This window comes from Castanea sativa, chromosome 1 (genome assembly GCF_040712315.1).
Source record: "Castanea sativa cultivar Marrone di Chiusa Pesio chromosome 1, ASM4071231v1".
Lineage (NCBI taxonomy): Eukaryota > Viridiplantae > Streptophyta > Magnoliopsida > Fagales > Fagaceae > Castanea > Castanea sativa.
In genome coordinates this window covers 35,508,747-35,528,285 of record NC_134013.1, presented here as the reverse complement: position 1 = coordinate 35,528,285, position 19,539 = coordinate 35,508,747, and the positions used below count along the sequence as shown (strand labels likewise).

At 34.9% G+C, this 19,539-nt stretch overlaps 1 protein-coding gene across 1 annotated transcript in view; it reads left to right on the top strand.

Moving 5' to 3' along the window:
- LOC142618372 (cleavage stimulation factor subunit 77) overlaps nucleotides 1-14,614 on the top strand; it is a 33,399-nt gene extending 18,785 nt beyond the window's left edge. The window contains exons 18-23 of the mRNA XM_075791295.1: nucleotides 1,046-1,198; nucleotides 9,940-10,006; nucleotides 10,102-10,203; nucleotides 12,009-12,164; nucleotides 12,481-12,702; nucleotides 14,193-14,614. Coding sequence (XP_075647410.1) covers nucleotides 1,046-1,198; nucleotides 9,940-10,006; nucleotides 10,102-10,203; nucleotides 12,009-12,164; nucleotides 12,481-12,702; nucleotides 14,193-14,356 — 864 coding nt within the window. The 3' untranslated portion in view covers nucleotides 14,357-14,614. The remainder of the gene's footprint in view (nucleotides 1-1,045; nucleotides 1,199-9,939; nucleotides 10,007-10,101; nucleotides 10,204-12,008; nucleotides 12,165-12,480; nucleotides 12,703-14,192) is intronic.
- Nucleotides 14,615-19,539: the final 4,925 nt, after the last annotated feature.

Sequence of the window (19,539 nt, the reverse complement as noted above, 5' to 3'; positions counted from 1 at the left end):
ATTTAAATTTTCATGAAGATGAATATTCTTGTCCTCTTCTATGCATCATGCTCTTTCATTTCCTTTGGAGTTGAGAGTTTCTATACTTGTATTTTATGTATTTGTTATTATCATTATTATCATTGTCATTGCCATCATTTTTTTTTTGTTATTATTAATAATAACAAAACCATGTCAACTGTTTTGCACTTTAATCTTTAGGAATTATTTAAACAAATGTTTTTGCATGGGTTTGTTATTAATACATTATTAGGTACAGGAAGGTGCTATACCATATTTTAATTGACTGCAGTTCTTTTTTAGTTTTGTGCTTCTTAAGTAGAGGATTGGAACCAGTGTCCAATCTCAAATTCTGTTGGAGCAATGTGCATTAAATTTGGAGATTCATCTGTTTGATTTTATTTTTACACTTCTGATAACCTAGACCAAAGTATACTCTTCCAGCCAGAATATACTTCATGGAATTTCATTTATTAATACAAATTTCAGAAATTAGAATTGAGAGCATCATTGCAGGATAATATTGTTGAAAGAATTTTCCAGCAGTAATCTCCTACAGCCACAAACATGAGAAGATATATTCTTTATGTTGATAGTATATTGAATAATTTTAACTTATAATGAAATAGGAGCTAAATTATTTCTCTTTGCTAGTGATTGTAAGTGTGATGGTATGTTATTCGAAAGTGTTTTTTTTCCTTTAAAAAATATAATAATTTTGGAAACTTTGGCTTCTAATTTATGTTGTTTGCATTATGTTTTTCTGTAGTTTCTTTGATTTAGGCTTGCATGCTTTATAGGAGATCATTTAGTCATTGTACCCCAGTGAAGAAAAATGATCACATGCCATAGTTTTATTTTGCACGCTTTTCTAAAAAACCTAAGTATTGGTTCTTTTTCTGTAATTTTAATGGTTTGTAAGCTTCTAATGTTGAAGGTAGAGTGTGCAGGTAAGTGTTAAGTGATTCTTTGGATATCTTTCTGAATTGTGAGCATCATTAGATTTCACTGACTAAATATTTGTTGCCTGTTTAACATCATATAGGTTGAACAAAGAAGGAAAGAAGCTCTTTCTAGAACAGGGGAAGAGGGATCGTCAGCTTTAGAGGGATCATTGCAAGATGTTGTATCACGTTATACTTTCATGGATCTATGGCCATGCTCTTCAAATGACTTGGATCATTTGGCACGGCAAGAGGTATATTCATTTAGAATATTTTGTTGTCATTATGCTTTTTTTTTTTAATAGGTAATAGAACTTTTATTGAGAAAATGAACATCATGTTCATGATGATGAACACTTTGGACATGAAAATACAAAAAGCTCAAGAGCTAAAGCTAACAGCTAACAGCTAACAACTAACAGATTGTAGAAAGTAGAAATTGAAATACATTGTGTAAGACCCCAAATACGAGCCCACTAAAATAAAGTACAAAAAAGATGTTTTAAAAGATCAAAAGATCTCTCATTATCTTCAAATATACTAAGTTCCTGCCAAACTAACCATAGTAGGCAACCTGTTATCATATTCCAGATAGTTGACAGGTGCTTCCCAAACCAATTGTCCCAAGCAAAAAAAAAACAGATATACCATCTTCGGCATTACCCAATGGACTCCAAACACATGAAAAACTTCTCACCATAAAGCATAGACCAACTTATATTGAAGTAAGAGATGCTCCACAGTTTCCCCATCACACCACACCGACACATGCAACACCAATTAACAAGAGACTGACCTCTCTTAACAAGATTATCAATGGTAAATATCCCATTCCTGGTTGCTGTCCATAAAATGAATGACACCCTTTTAGGCACCTCTACACACCAAATGATCTTCCAAGGAAAAACTATAGTAAGATTACCAAACAACCATTTATAAAAGGAGCACACATCAAACACACCATTCGGAGTCAACTTCCAAGATAGCTTATCCTCCCCCTCACCTCTTGGCATATAGGAGTAAAGAAGCTCAAAAAAAGAATCAACGGCCTCCAACTCCCAGTCATGAGGAACTCTTCAGAATTGTAAATTCCAACTCCTCTCTCCCCCCTCGGAGGCAAAATCAATCAAGTAAAAAATCCAAGCTTCTTTGGACCGAGAACAAGCATTCAGATTTGTGTAAAGATTCTTTAGAGGTGTATGTCCACTGCATGAGTCATGCCAGAAACGAATACGGTGGCCCTCCCCTACATCATACACTATCTGTCCAAAAAATCTAGCTGCACCTGTGCTAGTACCCTTCCACATCCCACATCCATGAGATCCTCTTACGCCTCTAGTACACCAACCTCCTCTAGTCACTTCGTATTTCATTGCTATAACTTAAAGCCATAATCGTTTACTTTTCTACCCAAAGCGCCACAACCACTGTCCAAGCAAAGCTTGGTTAAACAACCCATTTCTTTGGATCCCTAACCCACCTAGCTCCACCGGCATACAAACATCTTCCCAAGCCACTAAAGGATATTTAAAAACTTTCTCAGAAGCCTTTGAATCATTTCTATTCTACCAGCCATAGCTTGAGGGATAGTGAACAAGGATAGAAAATAGGTAGGAAGGCTCGATAGAGTACTTTTTAAAAGATTAAGTCTACCGCCCTTTGACAAATAAAGATGTTTCCATCCTGACAGTCTCCTCTCCATCTTCTCTATAATAGGATTCCAAATTGATGAATCCTTAAAATGTGCCCCAAGAGCTTACCCAAATAAATCATAGGCAAGCGACCCACCTTACAACATGAAACACGAACCAAAACATTCAGATTCCTTAACTCACCTATTGGAACAATATCATTCTTCCCAACATTGACTTTCAAGCCTATAATAGCTTCAGAGAAAATCAACACCATTCCTATGCATAAAAGTTGTTCCCTAGAAGCATCACAAAATAAAGATAGTGTCATCAGAAGTAAAGGAATATTTATACCTCCTTGCACTCTTCTCGCTTGAAAACCACCCTCTTCCTTTCTCTTCAACAACTTGCTCAACACCTCCATAATTAAAAGGAATAAGAGTGGAGACAAGGGATTTCCTTGATGGAGACTATGAGAACTACCAAAAAAAGCTGGCAAGGGAACAATTTAAAAGAACAAAAAACCAGACTGTAGTAATACATGCCTTCATCCATCTCTCCCACTTTGCCCCAAAACCCATCCTCTCCATAAGATAAAATAAGGCATTCTAGTTCACATAATTGTAAGCTTTCTTAATATCCAACTTAACAATCACACCAGGGACACCACTCTTCATTCTACTGTCTAAGCATTCATTTGCAATCAAAACTGAATTAAGAATTTGTCTCCCTCCAACAAAAGAATTATGAAAATAAAAAATGAGTTTATCTAGAACACTTTGAAGTCTGTGCCAACACCTTAGACAGAAGTTTATATAGACTACCCACAAGACTAATAGGGCGAAAGTCTTTAATATTGATAGCATTAGCCTTCTTGGGAATCAAACTTAGAAAAGCGGCATTGAGAGATTTTTCAAAACACATTGCCTATGGAAATCCGCAAAAAAATCCAAGACATCCCCTTCCAACACACTTCAACTTTTTTGGATAAATGCTATAGTAAACCCATTAGGGTCAGGGGCCTTGTCACCTTCAGCTTCCTTAAGAGCCTCAAGAATCTCCTCCTCAAACTCCTCTAAAAAAAGCCTCTCAGTCTCATTTAAAGAGGCAAAATCTAAGCCATCAATAGTAGGCCTCCAAGATTCCGGCTCCTGATACAACTTATTATAAAAATCCACCACCTAATCCGGGATATCTGCATCATCCTCATAAAGAGTGCTCCCTACCTCCACACCCCCAACATGATTAGTTCACCAATGAGAATTAGCAAGTCTATTGAAAAACCGAGTATTATTATCGCCTTCTTTATTGAATAGATCTTTTGATTTCTGCCTCCAAGAAATCTCTTCCTAGAAGTAAAAAAAATCAATATCAGATTTAACCACAACCCTTCTATCGCTATCCTCCTGGCTCAAAAGCTGCATCCCTTCTTTCACATCAAGATCTAAAAGCTCAGTCAACAAGCATTTTCTCCTAAAAGACATCCTCAAAAACATGCTTGTTCCAATATTTCAAATCCCCTTTCAAAGCCATAAGCTTACAAGCTAAGACATAACTAGGGGGCCCCATAAAGTGATAACTATTCCACCAAAGACAAACCCTCTCCACAATACCCTCCATTGTTAGCCACATATTTTCAAATTTAAAAGCACTTTTCCCCCTCACCATGCCTCCCGCCTCCAAAAGAAGAGGACAATGATCTAATACCACCTGAGGGAGTATCCTTTGGGTTAAATCTAAGAAATGTTCCTCCCAGCCCACTGACACCAACACTCTATCAATTCTGGACATGGAAGGATTGTCAGAATCACGAAACCAAGTATACTCACCTCCCACCAGAGGTAAATCCACCATGAGATTCTTCTCAATAAAATCCGGGAATTTAAACATGGCTAGGTTGAATGAAGTACACCTAACTCTCTCTGCCGGATACTTGATAATGTTAAAATCACCAAACAAATACCAAGCCAAAGTCCACCATGATCTCATACTATTAAGCTCCACCCACATCGAATTGCTAAGGCTATCATCATTTGGTCCATACACCCCCGAGCAGACCCATTCAAAGCCATTTACCACACCCTTCAACAAAACAGAAACTGAAAAACTACCAACCACACATTCAACTTTCTTAAAAATCCTTTTGTCTCACATCAACAGTACATCCCTAGCCGTGTGAATGGCATCCAAGACTATCCAGTCTACATAAGGGCTGTCCCATAGACTTTTGACAATGGTAGAAATAGTATTGTCTAGTTTGGTTTCTTGAAGACAAATAGCATCACACTTCCACACCTTAAGTAAATTCCTCACAACATCCCTCTTATGAGGGTTGTTCATATCCCTCACATTCCATGACAAGAGTTTCAAAGTCATGGACAAAAAGCTGCACCCAGTCCAGAGGATTTCAGACTACCTCTAGTATTCCTAACAGAATGTGCATCATAATTAATAGTGGAAACCAAATTTCTCAATTCCTGCAACCCTTTTTTATTTGAATTGCCTACCCCATGTGTGCTAACAGCAGCAGTTTGTTTTTCTCAAACACTTGAGTTTTTGGAAGAAGGCAATGCACTGATTCTCACAGCAAGCAATAGGAAACCCCACATATGAACCAAAACCTTTGATCATCGTTCTCACCCATTCTGAAGGCTCCAGATCATCCTCTGAAGAAAACCCATCAATAATACTCACCTCAGTACCAAAATCTGAACCTAAATTAGGATCCCACAAAGCCAAAGGTGCAACATCCAAAGAACAAGTTTCCTCACCCTTATCTGTCAACAAAGGATCTTCCCAAAACTGCCTAGGAACAGCAGCATCGTTTGAGTTAAAACCCAACTCAGATGGAGGAGAGAAGAGATTTGGATCGAGCATTTCAGATAACTCCAAGACTGGAAAAGACGACGGAAGACCCACAATTGATGGACCGATCACAGAACCACCATTGGAGACACCATCGGCACTTAGACCAGCCTCCGAAGTCAGACCCACATCAACGCCAGGGCTCGGTGACACTTCCAGCTACTTCTCTGCTTCATGGATGCCTGATTCAGATAGACCAACAAAATCAGCCTCAGAAGTGAGACCCACACTGACGCCGTGGCTCGGAAGCACTACCTGCAGCCTTGCGTCAGCGTCGTGGAGGCCTGAGCCTCCACCAATGTCCCAACAGTTTGGCCAAGCCATTGAACCCACACACCTTTCATGCTGATTAACATGGCCAGCAATTTTAGGGAACTTTTTCTCATCCATTCCTAAATTCTCGTGATCTTTTAAAACGTTCCAAAGTCGAGAACTTTGATTGCTAATGGATTTTTCAAATCCACCACCACCGGTCACCACCTCTTTCCCCTGCCTAGAAACTTTTTACTCCCAAAAAAACTCACGTAGTCTCACTTCAAGTGAAGCCCAACCACCTTTCTTGACTTCCTCTGGAATCCGAAGTCAACCACTTCTTGCATCATTGTGATACTCAGAGATTTCCACAAACAAACCAACCCAAATTCGATCGACTGGTTATCTCCAAGATTTTTGAATTCTCACGCATTCTTTTGAAAAAATGTTGTTTGCTAAAATTTCAACTAGATAATTCTGCTAAACAAACAATGATCCACTCGCAACCCAATCTTCCCACCTGAATAGAGCCATGGTACTTACCCCGTGAATGGTGTAGGAATCTATTCTACCACCAACAAAAACTAAAGAAAAAACCTTACAACCAATACGAAAGAAAACAGAGTTCCTCTCTATCTCCCTAGTTCGAGGGTTAGGCTTGGGTTGAGAGGATGGAGGAGAGGGAAGCGCCTCTCTAATAGTCTTTGGACTGTCCAAAAGTCACCAACACACAATTCAAATCTTTGAAACAATCCGAACTAGCCTCCTAAAGAAGGGCCTTCTCCAAAACTAGTGTACTAAGGCCTGACACCCAAGCATCCCACTGGATTTTCACTAGACTATACTTTGTCTAGAAATTCCAGTTCATCACTCTAAGTGCCGACTTGGTCCATGAGGACATTTGGTTGTGTCTAATTGATGGTGGTGGAAATGATGACTTTGTGTCATCCCAACACCGTGTCGTATCTCTCAAAATCAAAGCTGGCTTGGCTGTTTCTTTATTTTTATTTTATTTGAAATATAATATAATTGTTTTATTTTGATTATTGAGATCTTGAATGGAAAAGCTTCATTAATTGTGAGACATTGGATGTTTTTATTATGTTCTTGGAAGCTTGTCTGAGCAACTTCAATGGCTTTATATGTACATAAGAATAGGATTAGTTACACCTGGTCCAAACCTTTGTTACTATTACGCCACCAAATATTACCTTTGGATTACATGTCTCTTTGTTCTTAACACGTGCGACAAATTTATTTTTAATTGAGTGTTATTTACTCTCTGATCCATAAACTCATATTTTGTCTATAATTTTTAAGTACAAAAACTTAAATTTAAACAGTTTATAGATGAAATAGTTATTGATCTATATTCATTTTGATATTTTGCAATTTGGGGTATAAGGAGACACTGTAATCCAATATATATACACAACAACCAAGTCTTAGTCCCAAAATTTTGGGATCAACTATTCATAATAAAGTGATTAAATTTTACTCTTGGGTTCCGTTTGGATACCGCTTATTTTGCTTAAAACTGAAAACACTGTAACAAATAAGTGAGAAATTCCAGCTGATTATCTTTGGGTCTGAGAACTCTAGCTCAATTGAAAGTATTTAAGGGTTGCGTTTTTTATTTATTTATTTATTTATTTTAATTTTTTTTTTCACTCCTCACCCACCCGAATGCCTGTGTCTTTGAGAAGAGAGGTCCACGCCCTCCAGAGAAATCCACGAGGAAGACCTACATCGGTCCAACACTGGCGAAGAGCCAAGGAAGACAACCCAGTTCGACGCCAGCGAAGATTGGGTTCCCTTGGTGGTGGTGGATGGGTTGATCGGCGGTGGGTTTGATGGGTTGATCGGTAGTGGGTTTGATGGGTTGATCGGTAGTGGGTTTGATGGGTTTGATATGGGAAGTCGGTGGTGCTGGGTGAGGTTGAGATTGGTGATGGGTTTGATTTGCGATTGCTGGGTAGATCAGTTTGATTGGTTGTGTTTGTTGGGTAGATCCGTTTGATTGGTTGCGTTTGCTGGGTTTGATCGGTTGATCTGTTTGATGGGTTTGATTTTTTTTTCACATGGGTTTGATTCATATGGTTTTGGTTGTTGATTGGTGCGGTGTTGGTGGTGGTGCACGCCGCAGTGAGAAAGACTGATGATTTGTTCTTAGATGAAGAAGCTTCTGGGTTGATGACTGGTACTAGTACAAATTCTTCCCAAAAAAAAAATAATGAAAAGGAACAGTACATGTCCAGTTTGATTGAAACAGTACACGCATGCAGTGTTTTATTGAAACGGTGCGTTGAAGGAAAAATAAGCTATGCGTTTTAGTTCCCAGACTTGGCGTTTTTCTTCGTTATTGTTTGCGTGGGTCCCACCTATGACCAAATGCTAGACGCAAGACGCTCAACTCAGACGCAATCCAAACGCGTACTTGATATCTTTTTTTTTTGATAAGTAAATTTTACTCTTGATATCTACCTCAATCCTCTTTTTTTCTAGGCTTGGACTGCCTATAAAAAAAAATGACACTAAGTACAGACACAGTTGCATTTGTAATCCAATATGTATTGATTCATAAATGGAGAATAATCATGAGTTATGGAACAATTAGTATGGTCGGTATGCAGGGAGATTGAATAGTGTGATTTGGTTGGTTATGGGCTGAGCTTGGGCTTTATATGAACTTGAGCTTGGGTTGATTAGTGAACCAAGTCAAGCCAAGCTGAGCTGAAGTTAGTTGGAGTTTTAACAAGCCATATTTTAAACATATATGGTGAGCTTGAGTCAACTGCAAGCCGAGTTTGAACATCCTATGAGTCTTGTCAAGTTTAGTTTGATCATTCAATACTTGGCATGGCATGGCATGGTTATAACCATAAGTCTCAACCATGGTTAATGTTATCTTGTCACTTTCATGCATACAATAACTATGGGCTGCTGTAAGTTACCTTTTTTAATTAGGAAAAAGAAAAATACACAAAAGATAGAAGAACTGTTATTTCTATTAATCTTGTCTCTGTGGTGATTGTAGTAGGCCTCCTTGGGACAATACCACTAGCTACACGGCTGTTGGTACTGGTAAGTACAGTTGCATATGTACTGTATGACGATTAGAATGTTAAGCAATGTTTTGAATTCTGTTCTGTTCCAGCTGGAATGGCTGGAATTTTCCGTGCCAGTGCTAAGTCAGGTGCAAAGGACCCCCCTATTCCGTTTTGCCCCAAATGCCGGACTGTTCTGGTCTGAACCGGCATTCCGGGTGAGATTTCAGTGTTCCGGGCGAGACCAGCATTCCGGACCGAAATGATTTGTAGCCACTGTGTCCTTGACTACTACTTCGTCTATGTTGGAATGGAGGAGGAAAACCAAGAGGATCTAGAAATCTTTTAAGTTCTACCCACTTATCTCTGGACTGGCATATGAAAAAAGGATGTGAAAAAAATTGATGAAGAAAGAAAGAGGCATACTTCACGATGTGGGTTTGAAATGGTGAGATTGAAGTGGTTTAGGTGAGATAATTAATAGGAATAAAAGAAACAGTAGGGGCAGGGACTAGGGAGTCACGTGGGTTGGAGTGAAAAAGGTGATTTGGAAAATGGAAAATTCTTGGAAAGTACAAATGCCTTATGATGCTTGCCCTATGATGCTTGCTTATTTACAAAATGACCAATCTGATTCATTTTATTACGACTTTTTTTTGGAGAAACATTTTATTTGGACTTTTTAAAAATACACTATATAAAATTTATTTATTTATTGTATTATTTATATTTATAATACATATGCATCCAGTGTAACCCCGGAACCGTGCACCGGCACACACTAGTACCGGAATATTTCGTTCCCATGGCCAATCCAAAACGGCCTCTGGAACGGAATTCAAAACTTTGCTGTTAAGTACTAGGCTTACACTGATAAGAAAGGGACTACAAGCTGAAATATATAGTCACTTTACTACTTGAAGACATTGCTTACAATAAAGAGTCTCTCTTGAGTGTCCGATGATTTTATGTTGACAGGTGTGTTTTAGTAATAAAAAGTTATCTTTTATGTCGAAAGGTGCAATTCTTGTTTTCGTAGTAACAAGTATTATCTTGGGGGCAATACATTCGTCATTGCGGCACAAATGGATACACATTTATATTCTAACTGTATAGACTCTATTGTTACTGCAAATATTTTTTTTTAATTGTTGTTTTTATATGTTTGTGCTTGATTCTAACTATTTTCACTTTTTTCAGTGGCTTGCTAAAAATATTAATAAGAAAATGGAGAAGTCAGCTCTGCCTAATGGACCTGGGTCTGTAGGTACTCTTTTTGTATATATGTACTGTTATCATTTGTTCTTATAATCGTTTTATTTATGCTTTTGGATATTACTTGCCACCCTGCCCTTTGTGCAGATAAAGTTTCTACGGGCCTGATGAGCAATTCAAATGTGTCTGCAAAGGTTGTTTATCCTGATATTTCTAAGATGGTGGTTTATGACCCAAGGCAAAAATCTGGTATGTGATTCTTGTTCATGATTCACACACACACACACACACACACACACACACACACACACACATATTTTACATTTTATTATTTTCTATTTAGCAGTTTATGGGTATGATGATGTGGCAAGTTTTGAAAGATTAGGAGACAATATGGGGAGAATACACCAATTAATTAATTAGTATGTACTTTTAAATATGCTTTATAGCTGACCCCAAAATTTTGGGACTAAGGCTTAGTTTTTGTTCTTGTTATTTTAGAAATAGTTTATGCTTGAAAAAAATAAATAAAATGCATCAAAATGTTTTAAAAAAACATGTATAAGTAATTTAAAAGCACCAAAAATTTGAGACCAAGGCTTGATTGTTGTTATTTTAGAAAGATTTTATGTTTGAAAAAAATAAATAACATGCATAAAAAGTACTTAAAATTTTTTGAATAAATAATTTAAAAGCAACAATAGATAGCAAAGGACAAATAATATTTTTGAATGGAAAAAAAGAGACAAATGGTTGCTTTTTTTTTTTTTTTGTTGGGGGGGGGGGGGTGGGGATGTGGGGGAAGGGTCTGTAGCAGACTTACAACAATGATCTGGAGACTTGATCCTGAGCTCAATTTGAATTGGTTGTTCTTATGGGGTGGTTGTTGGTGATGAGAAAGCAAGACTGAGAGAAAGGGTGGCGGGGCTTCTTCTGACTTGGATTCTTTGATTTTTTACATATATTTAAGCCATTTCCATGTCCTGCTTATGTCTTGAGTGTGTCCAAAATTATGTCTCTTTTTTTGGATACATATCAAACAGGCATCATATTGGCCATAGCGGTTTGTGATGTGTGTCAAACACCAATACTCTTGGGGTTTTGAGTTTTCATTGCTTCATAGCCTGAAATAGATGAAGCATGGAACTGATTAGGATTTCTTGTAGAAATACCTCGATTTTTGGTCTTTGGAGTTTGTACCTAACATTCTAATGGATTTATTTTATTTTATTATTTTATTTAAAATTTAGAAATATATTAATATTTAAGTGGCTTTAATTTATTCAATAATGCTTATATATGATAAAAAGAAACTACTGGGGTTTCACCCCATCAACGTTGATGGAGGTTTACTGGTTTTCATATATGCTGGTGAATTTACTTGTATATCAAAATTCTTCTAATATATTTGTAAATAAAATAGTAGACATCTTTTAAATTTGTACGACTTAGTGAAGCCAAATGGCTTATTTTTTTACTTGGATCTGAAGGGTGGATAAAAGTGCAGAATATACACACACATATATGGACATCAATGACGATTCTTCCAATTTGATTAGTATCTTTATATCTCTAGAATAAATATGGCACTTCCATCCCTATAAAAATGGGTGGAGGGTGAGTTTGTGGGTTCAAGAATCAAAACCCATGGGTGCTTGTGTAACTGTCAATTTGAAAAAAAAGATATGACAGACTGCCTGCCATTACAACCATCTAAAAGGTGTGACACTGCTGAAACTGAAAAAGGAACTAATGCGTTTGATCAGAAATTTGTTGTTGAAAGCCTTTGGAGAGGTTGGATGATAATTTCATGGTGTTCTTTGAAGACATCAGCCCCCTTATCTTTGTGCTTTTTTCTTTTAGTAGAACTTTATTAACTAAAAACTAAAGGAAAGGGGAAAAGAGATTGACCTGGTCACAGTCACTAATAAGAAATGTATCATGAGCATTAAAAATTTTGTTTTCATGGCAATCATAGTTTTTTATAGTGTAATATCATACTTATTGCATCATATAGATACACTACTTAGTGGCTGATCTTATTTGACTTGTAGGGATGGAAATTCTTCCAAGCACTACGGCATCTGGCAACTTATCGAACCCAATTGTTTCAATAGTGGGAGGTGGAACAACAAATGCGTTTGATGAAATACTAAAAGCAACACCGCCTGCATTGGTAGCATTTTTAGCAAGCTTGCCTGCTGTTGAGGGTAATTTTTCAACTATTAAACTGTGAATCGTCAGTAAGAATAACTGCTTTGATTGTTCATACCAGAGTGAAACATCATGTCCTATGATAGAGAAGCTTCCTTTGTTGTCCTTTTATGCTTCATTTATATGCCAACCTTGCCTCTTTAATTATGCTAATTGTATGGTGATTTAAAATCTTTCTTATGCAAAAACTAGGATTCTTCATACTGGATATACACAATTTTAATTGATGGTAATGAAGGTGTATTATCGATTCATGTCCACCAATCACTTGCACTACTGCTGAATGAAATTACTTTCTTTGAGAATTTTCAGGTCCAGCTCCGGATGTGGATATTGTATTATCAATTTGTTTGCAGAGTGATATATCGGCAGGGTATACTGGAAAATCAGGGCCTTCCCCGGCGCAGTTGTCAGGAGGTCCTGCTCCTAGTTTAAGCGATGTCTCTGGTTCAAGCAAGGCCCATCCCATCCTGAGTGGTTCTTCTTTCAAACCAACTAGAGACAGACAATCCGGGAAAAGGAAAGATCTAGACAGTATGTTTAATCTCCCTTCTTTGTCACTATATTCATGCTGTTCTACGCTAATATGAGTCCTTTAAGATCATTGTACATGCATCTTAGCCACACACCTTCTGAAAAGTTCTTGTATGTTCTACAGTCCAAAATCTAGATCATTTTTTATTTTAAAAAATACTACTCAAAGATATTCAGAAGTGTGACTTGCAACAAGTTTGAAGCGATTAAACTAGGATGCTTTGATGTAGTGCCTAATGCTTTACCACATTTATGGTTTGGCATAATTTTGGCCACTGGCACCTGAGTTGCTATTTATCCTGTGTATAAATTTCTATGTAGTAGTCTACCTGTTGAACATAGTTAGACAAGGTCCTTTTAAAAAAAAAAAAAAAATTATTTTCCCCACGCTAACCAGAGGCAGACAAGGTCATTGTTATTTGTGATTAGGTCCCAAGTCTGGGGCCAAGTTTGTTGTAGTTTAAGCTCATGTTCAAAAGATTTATGCCTCCCTGATGCACACCCCTACGTGATTTTATCCATCTATTGAGTTCCTAAATATACACAACTCAATCAACTCAGCCTTGTACCTAATTAAATCGGGGTTTGCTATGAATCCTCATCAACTCATTGGTGTTCTCACTCATTTGTAATATACGTTCCTCTCTCTCTCTCTCTCTCTCTCTTTTAATATTCTGAGTTATATTTATTTCAATTATGCCCATTTTATGAATGTTACATTCTAATAACTGTAAATTTTGTACCTTAGAACATAGCTGTTGTTTAGACTCTTATAAAATTTTCATTTCTTAATACTTTCGATGCACTTGTCTATCTTTATATATATATCCTATTATTCTATGAGCCGCAACCTCAATCTACCCGTGACCCCCTTCTACTCTATTGAAAAGTTACAGACTTGCATAATGGGTTTTAAAGACATGACCTCACCCATCACCCACAAATTTTAATGTCTCTGTATTTATTTCTATTTTAAATATTTTTACTGAACTTGGATTCCATACACTCAGTTCTAGTTCTACTTAACCTAAAATCTCCAAATTTTAGAGTATCACTCAGAATATCAACTTGGATATAAGTCTCTCTAGTCTCATCAATTAACAGTTACTCGATATCATCTGTAAGAAGCATACTTCCTACAATCTATCTTAAGATAAGAACTTAATATTTATCCTTGTTCTAAACCTAATGTGATAAGGGACAATTGTGACGACTCCATAAGTATTCATGTTAGTTACAGCTTTGACAACCCCCCCCCTTCTCTTTTTCTCTCTCTTTCAAAATCCAACACATTAGGTGCCATATCATATGCTCTCTATGTTGAAAAAAAAAAAAAACCATATTGGAGGTCTTTCTCTATTAAATGCACTAATGAGAAAATAGTTTTAATGGTTGACCTTTTTGCTATAGTGCCAAAATTATTCTCTTATTTATTTGAGTTCCTAACTGTGCAAAACATTTTACTCATGCTACCATGCGAACACTGATAGGGCAAGAGGATGATGAAACTGTTACTGTCCAAAGCCAGCCACTACCTAGAGATGTTTTCAGGATGCGACAGATCCAGAAAGCTCGAGCAGGGACCACTTCACAGACAGGATCGGTTTCATATGGAAGTGCACTTTCAGGAGATCTATCTGGTAGCACTGGCTGAAGCGTTTTCCCATCTCTTTCTTTTTAAAATTTCCCCCTTTTTTTGTATTAATTTTCTCCCCCAATTTTTTATTTTTATTTTTATTTTTTAGATCTTAGATGTAAATTATTCTTTAGTTAGTCAATAAATTATTTTTGCTTTCTTACACGTATAAGTTATTTTCCTATCATTCATGTAAACCAATTCTCATCTTATTCACTATTTCAATTTAGAAAAGTAAAATATAAAAAATAAATACATTAGTATTTATTCAATCAAGCCCTGGTTATTCCTACATATAATTTTCCGAGCTTAAGTGTTATTAGAAGCAGGCAGGCATGAAAGTTGAGACGGTTGTTGTTGTGAATAATTTGTCCCACTGATTGGATTCTTCTGAGTGTTTAGTTATGTGTTTACAATTTCTTTAGTTTGGGCGCTAGAGGTTTAAAGAAAAAGGTAGTAAGCTATGAACAATTTTGACATTTTGCACAATTATAATTTGTCATGTTTATGTACCACTTAAACTGGCGCGATGGGATTTACACCATGAATATGGACTTGGAATATTTCATTTCATTTGTAAACAAGTTGAGTAACAATAATTTGGTATTGTTCCAATTTTGTTGGATATCCACAATCCAGTGTAAACTTTGTTGATACATATTTTGCCGGCCAAATTGGTTATTTACCACTTTTCGCGGAAATTATTAGCAACATACCATTGTTGGCAAAATAAGTAGCAATATATCACTTTTTTGAAACTTGAGTTCAGGAAACTCGAGTTTGCTGTGTAAATCAAGTTTTAAACACTCGAGTTTTATAAAAAAAAACTTGTGTTGACGTGGATATTTTTATTGAAAAAATGTTACATGGAACTCGAGCTTGGTGAACTCGAGTTCTATGCAACACAATCCTCGAGCTTACTAAGCTCGAGTTCTTTGTAAATACAAAACTCGCGTAATGCTTTTTTTTTTCTTCTATGGTACTCGAGCTTACCAAGCTCGAGTTCCTTGTAATACGGAACTCGAGTTCCTTATAATCTCTTTTCCAATAATCAACAAACAAACATAAACATAAAAATAAGTAATTTTTTTTTTTCATTTTAACGCATAAACATATGTTTTTATTTATTTAAATAGAAGCATTGTAAAATATATAAATTTTAATTTCAAAATATTAATTTTTAGGCCACTTATGCCCGTTGTTCATTCATTTTTAACGCACTTGTCAATTTCTAACTTCTTGGAAGCGTTATGGTCAAACTGGTTAAAATATTGGGGGTTACAATGAGAAATTAAAACATGTAAAAGAAAAAATAATTTATGTAGAAAATACTTTTATGCAGAATGCTAAATACAGTTTACGCAGAAAACAATAAACAATTTTTATGAGAAAACAGTGAACAGTTTTAATTAATGCAGAAAATAGATTTTATGAATGTAGTAAACAGATTTGAATATACAGTAAACATGATGTGTAGAGAGCAATTTTTATTAATGTAGAAACATATTTTATCAATACAAAAAAACAGATTCGATTATTTAAACATGAAAAAGTATTCGAATTTGGCTTTTAAATTCAGATTTGACCTAAAAATTAATATTTTGAAATTAAAATTACTATATTTTATAATGCTTCTATTTAAATAAATAAAAACATATGTTTGCGCGTTTAAATGAAAAAAATTACTTATTTTAATGTTTATGTTTATTTGTTGATTATCAAAAAAAAAAAAAAAAAGTATAAGGAACTCGAGCTTACCAAACTTGAGTTCCATATTACAAGGAACCTGGGGTTGCTAAGCTCGAGTACCATAAAAGAAAAAAAAAAAGCTTTTAAAAAACTCGAGCTTGGTAAGCTTGAGTATTGTGTTGCATGGAACTCGAGTTCACTAAGCTCGAGTTCCATGTGGCATTTTTTCAATAAAAAAATCCACGTCATCACAAGTTTTTATATGAAACTCGAGTGTTTAAAACTCGATTTACACAACAAACTCGAGTTTCATGAACTTGAGTTTCAAAAAAGTGGCATATTGCTACTTATTTTGCAAACAGTGGAACTCAAGGAAAAGACTGCACCCCTTAATATAGAATTGAAGAAATAGAGTTATGTCACAACCGGTTGGTTTCCAAGTTGAAGGGCATCAAGAAAAAATCTAAAAGTTGAAAAGATCTATATATAGACTAAAAAAATCCTTCAAGAAATGGTATTTGAAGTTTTACCAGGCAATCTTAGACACTAGTTATGAAATGAGTCCAGTCCATTAGATCATTGCGTTCACGTGTGGAGATGCGATGAAAAGTTAATAGTATTTTCATTATATGTAGATGACATAAAGTTAATAGTATTTTTTATTATATGTAGATGACATATTGTTAGCTACAAATTGTTAGCATATGCAGATAGGGCAAAATGGTCTGGTTGGGTCAATCCGGTTTAGGTTAAAAACGGGTTCAAGTAAAGAAGGGGTCATTTTAAGCGGGTTGAAATAGGTTAGGACATTTTTTTCACTTGGTAAGTCATGTAACAAATTATTTGGTGTGAAATGCATTACTTTAAATTCACCACCCATATTATGAAAGAGCTCAACTCAACAAATTGATACTTGTTCAATAATAAAAAATTATACAAATTCCAGCATTTTAATCAAAATAAATAGCAAAAACACAAAGGAGTAAAGTCTACCATTTGAAAATCTAATTAAAACAAACACACAAATTTCACTACTACACAATATCAACATTTCAGAATATATAACAAAATTATAAATGCTTAGTTGGATAGCTAATTTGACAAAGAATAAAAACATTTAAAAAAATTGTAAAATCTTGAAAACTAATTTCATAATCTAATATCTTGAAAAATAATCTAAACGCACTATAGTTGGCACTATATTTTGATTTGGGAATATACATCAAAGTTTATTTGTTTACATATTTATATAAGGTTTTATTTATAAATATCATGTTATTGTTAAGCAATATACACTCCCAAAAATATTATCTTTTATTTTTAAAAGTCTTTTATTTTAGCTATGGACTGTTAAAAATAGGCTTAAGCATTAATAATTTATGTCAATTTCATTGATATACTTCGACTTTACTTTTTCACATTTATGAATACTTCTCATACATGTATATAATTTCAAATATATGTTTTTAAGTCTACTGCAACCAGATTATCTTGATATGTACTTTGTCATTTGATATCTAAAAATATTTACTTATCGCGTTATTCAAGCAAGAAGAATGCCTCAATCTTTACTTATTGCATGCAATCATCAATTTGTTTGCATGCAACTTGATAAAAGACTCAATTGTTTTTTTGAGGCCATTTTATTTGAATGACATTTAATATAAATACATGTTTTTTTAATGACATCATCCAAATTTTTTTTTTTAAAATTGATTTTTTTAGAAAAAAAAATCATGTGCATTATATTTGTTAATTGAATTTGGGTTGTGCATTGTAAAACCCATAACAAACAAGTAAATCAACTATGTCTTTATATATATATATATATTTTCCTAAAAAAGTTTTAAAAAATGGGCTGGGTCACGGGTCAACTCGTCTTTTATTTGGGTAAAAAACTCGGGTTTGGGTCGGGTCAAGAAATTCGGGTTTAGATCAGGTCAACGAATTTCGACTTACCTTACCATGTCTACACATGTGATACTGAAAGTAAAACCCTTGAATCAAAATTTGAGATGGACATGGGTCCATCTTTGCATGTATTGGGAATAAAATATTATGGCTTATTTGGTACACTGAATGAAAATTACAATATAAATTGTATTATTTATTATTGGGAATGAAGTGTATTGTAATGGAATACGTAAACTTATTCATACATTTGGTTGTAAGTTGTAACATTAGAATAAACTTGAGATTTATATTTTGGAAATATCTTACTTATAAAATTATATTTCCTAATTTTTTTTTTATATTCTTTAAATTTGTGAGATGTTGTTTTTAATGATTTTTTTTTAAATTTTTAAATAAATGTTATGTGCATATGGATAGTTTATATATTTGAAGATATATCAAATTTAAAAATTATTATACCTACTAAGGAATAACTACTGTAACTCTTTTGGAGATGAATAATAAATAACTATTTATAAGGAATGATCATTCCCTATAATAAAAACATAACCAAATTACAAAATAACTAAACTAAAGAAATAACTATTATATTATAACATTTATTACAGTTTATCAAACATGTCCTTATTGCCGATGTATTGGGAATAAAAGCATGAAGGAATAGAGATAAAAAACTCTTACATCTGGATCAGGAAAATTATTTGAAGAAGGTTCTCAAGAGATTTAACATGGCCAAAGAAAAATCTTTGAGCACACCTATTAGCAAATTACCTATCTTTAGCAAGAAGATGTGTCCTAAAGATGACAAGAAAATGAAGTTCATAAAAATGTGCCGTATGGCCGGGCAGTGAGTAGCCTTGTATGTGCCATGACAAGCACAAGGCCAGACATTTGTCATGTAGTAGAATTAGTAAATAGATATCAATCTAATCTGGAGAGGACACATTGACAGGTAGTCAAACAAAATTTTCAGTATCTCCAAGGTACCAAGGGAATGAAACTATATTTTGACTTGAGTTATCTAGAAATAATAGGATTCACTATGTGGATTTGGTAGGAGATTTAGATGATGAAAATATACAAGTGGCTTTATAAATAGCTATTCAGTGGAACACCAGTTTCTTAATTAAGTAAGAAATAAGGCCGTGTTGCAAATATGCGATGGAGGTAGAATATATATTGTACAACACAATGATAAGTAATACGGTCTAGATTAAACGTTTTGTCGACAGCATAAATTTCAATATACCTAAAAGACAAGTTGACGTGTTTTGCGACAATAAGACCTTTATTTAATAAAAAAAATAGAGCAAATAGCTCCAAGGGCAAACACATTGATTATCACTATATTCAAGATATAGTAGAGACAGGGCCAGCCCAACAAAATTTGGGGCCTAAGGCGGAAATTTTATATGAGGCCTTTTTATATGTAAACTGTAAGGACACAATTCAAATTCCCAAACCACGACTAGGAGGAAAATGGGCTTAAAAGGCCTTTTTTCACAATGAATTTGTAGAGGATGGGTTTATAATTTAGATTTTAAGGATGGCTTTAGACAATCACAAAAAGAACGGGCTTTGGGCCCAATGGAACAAAA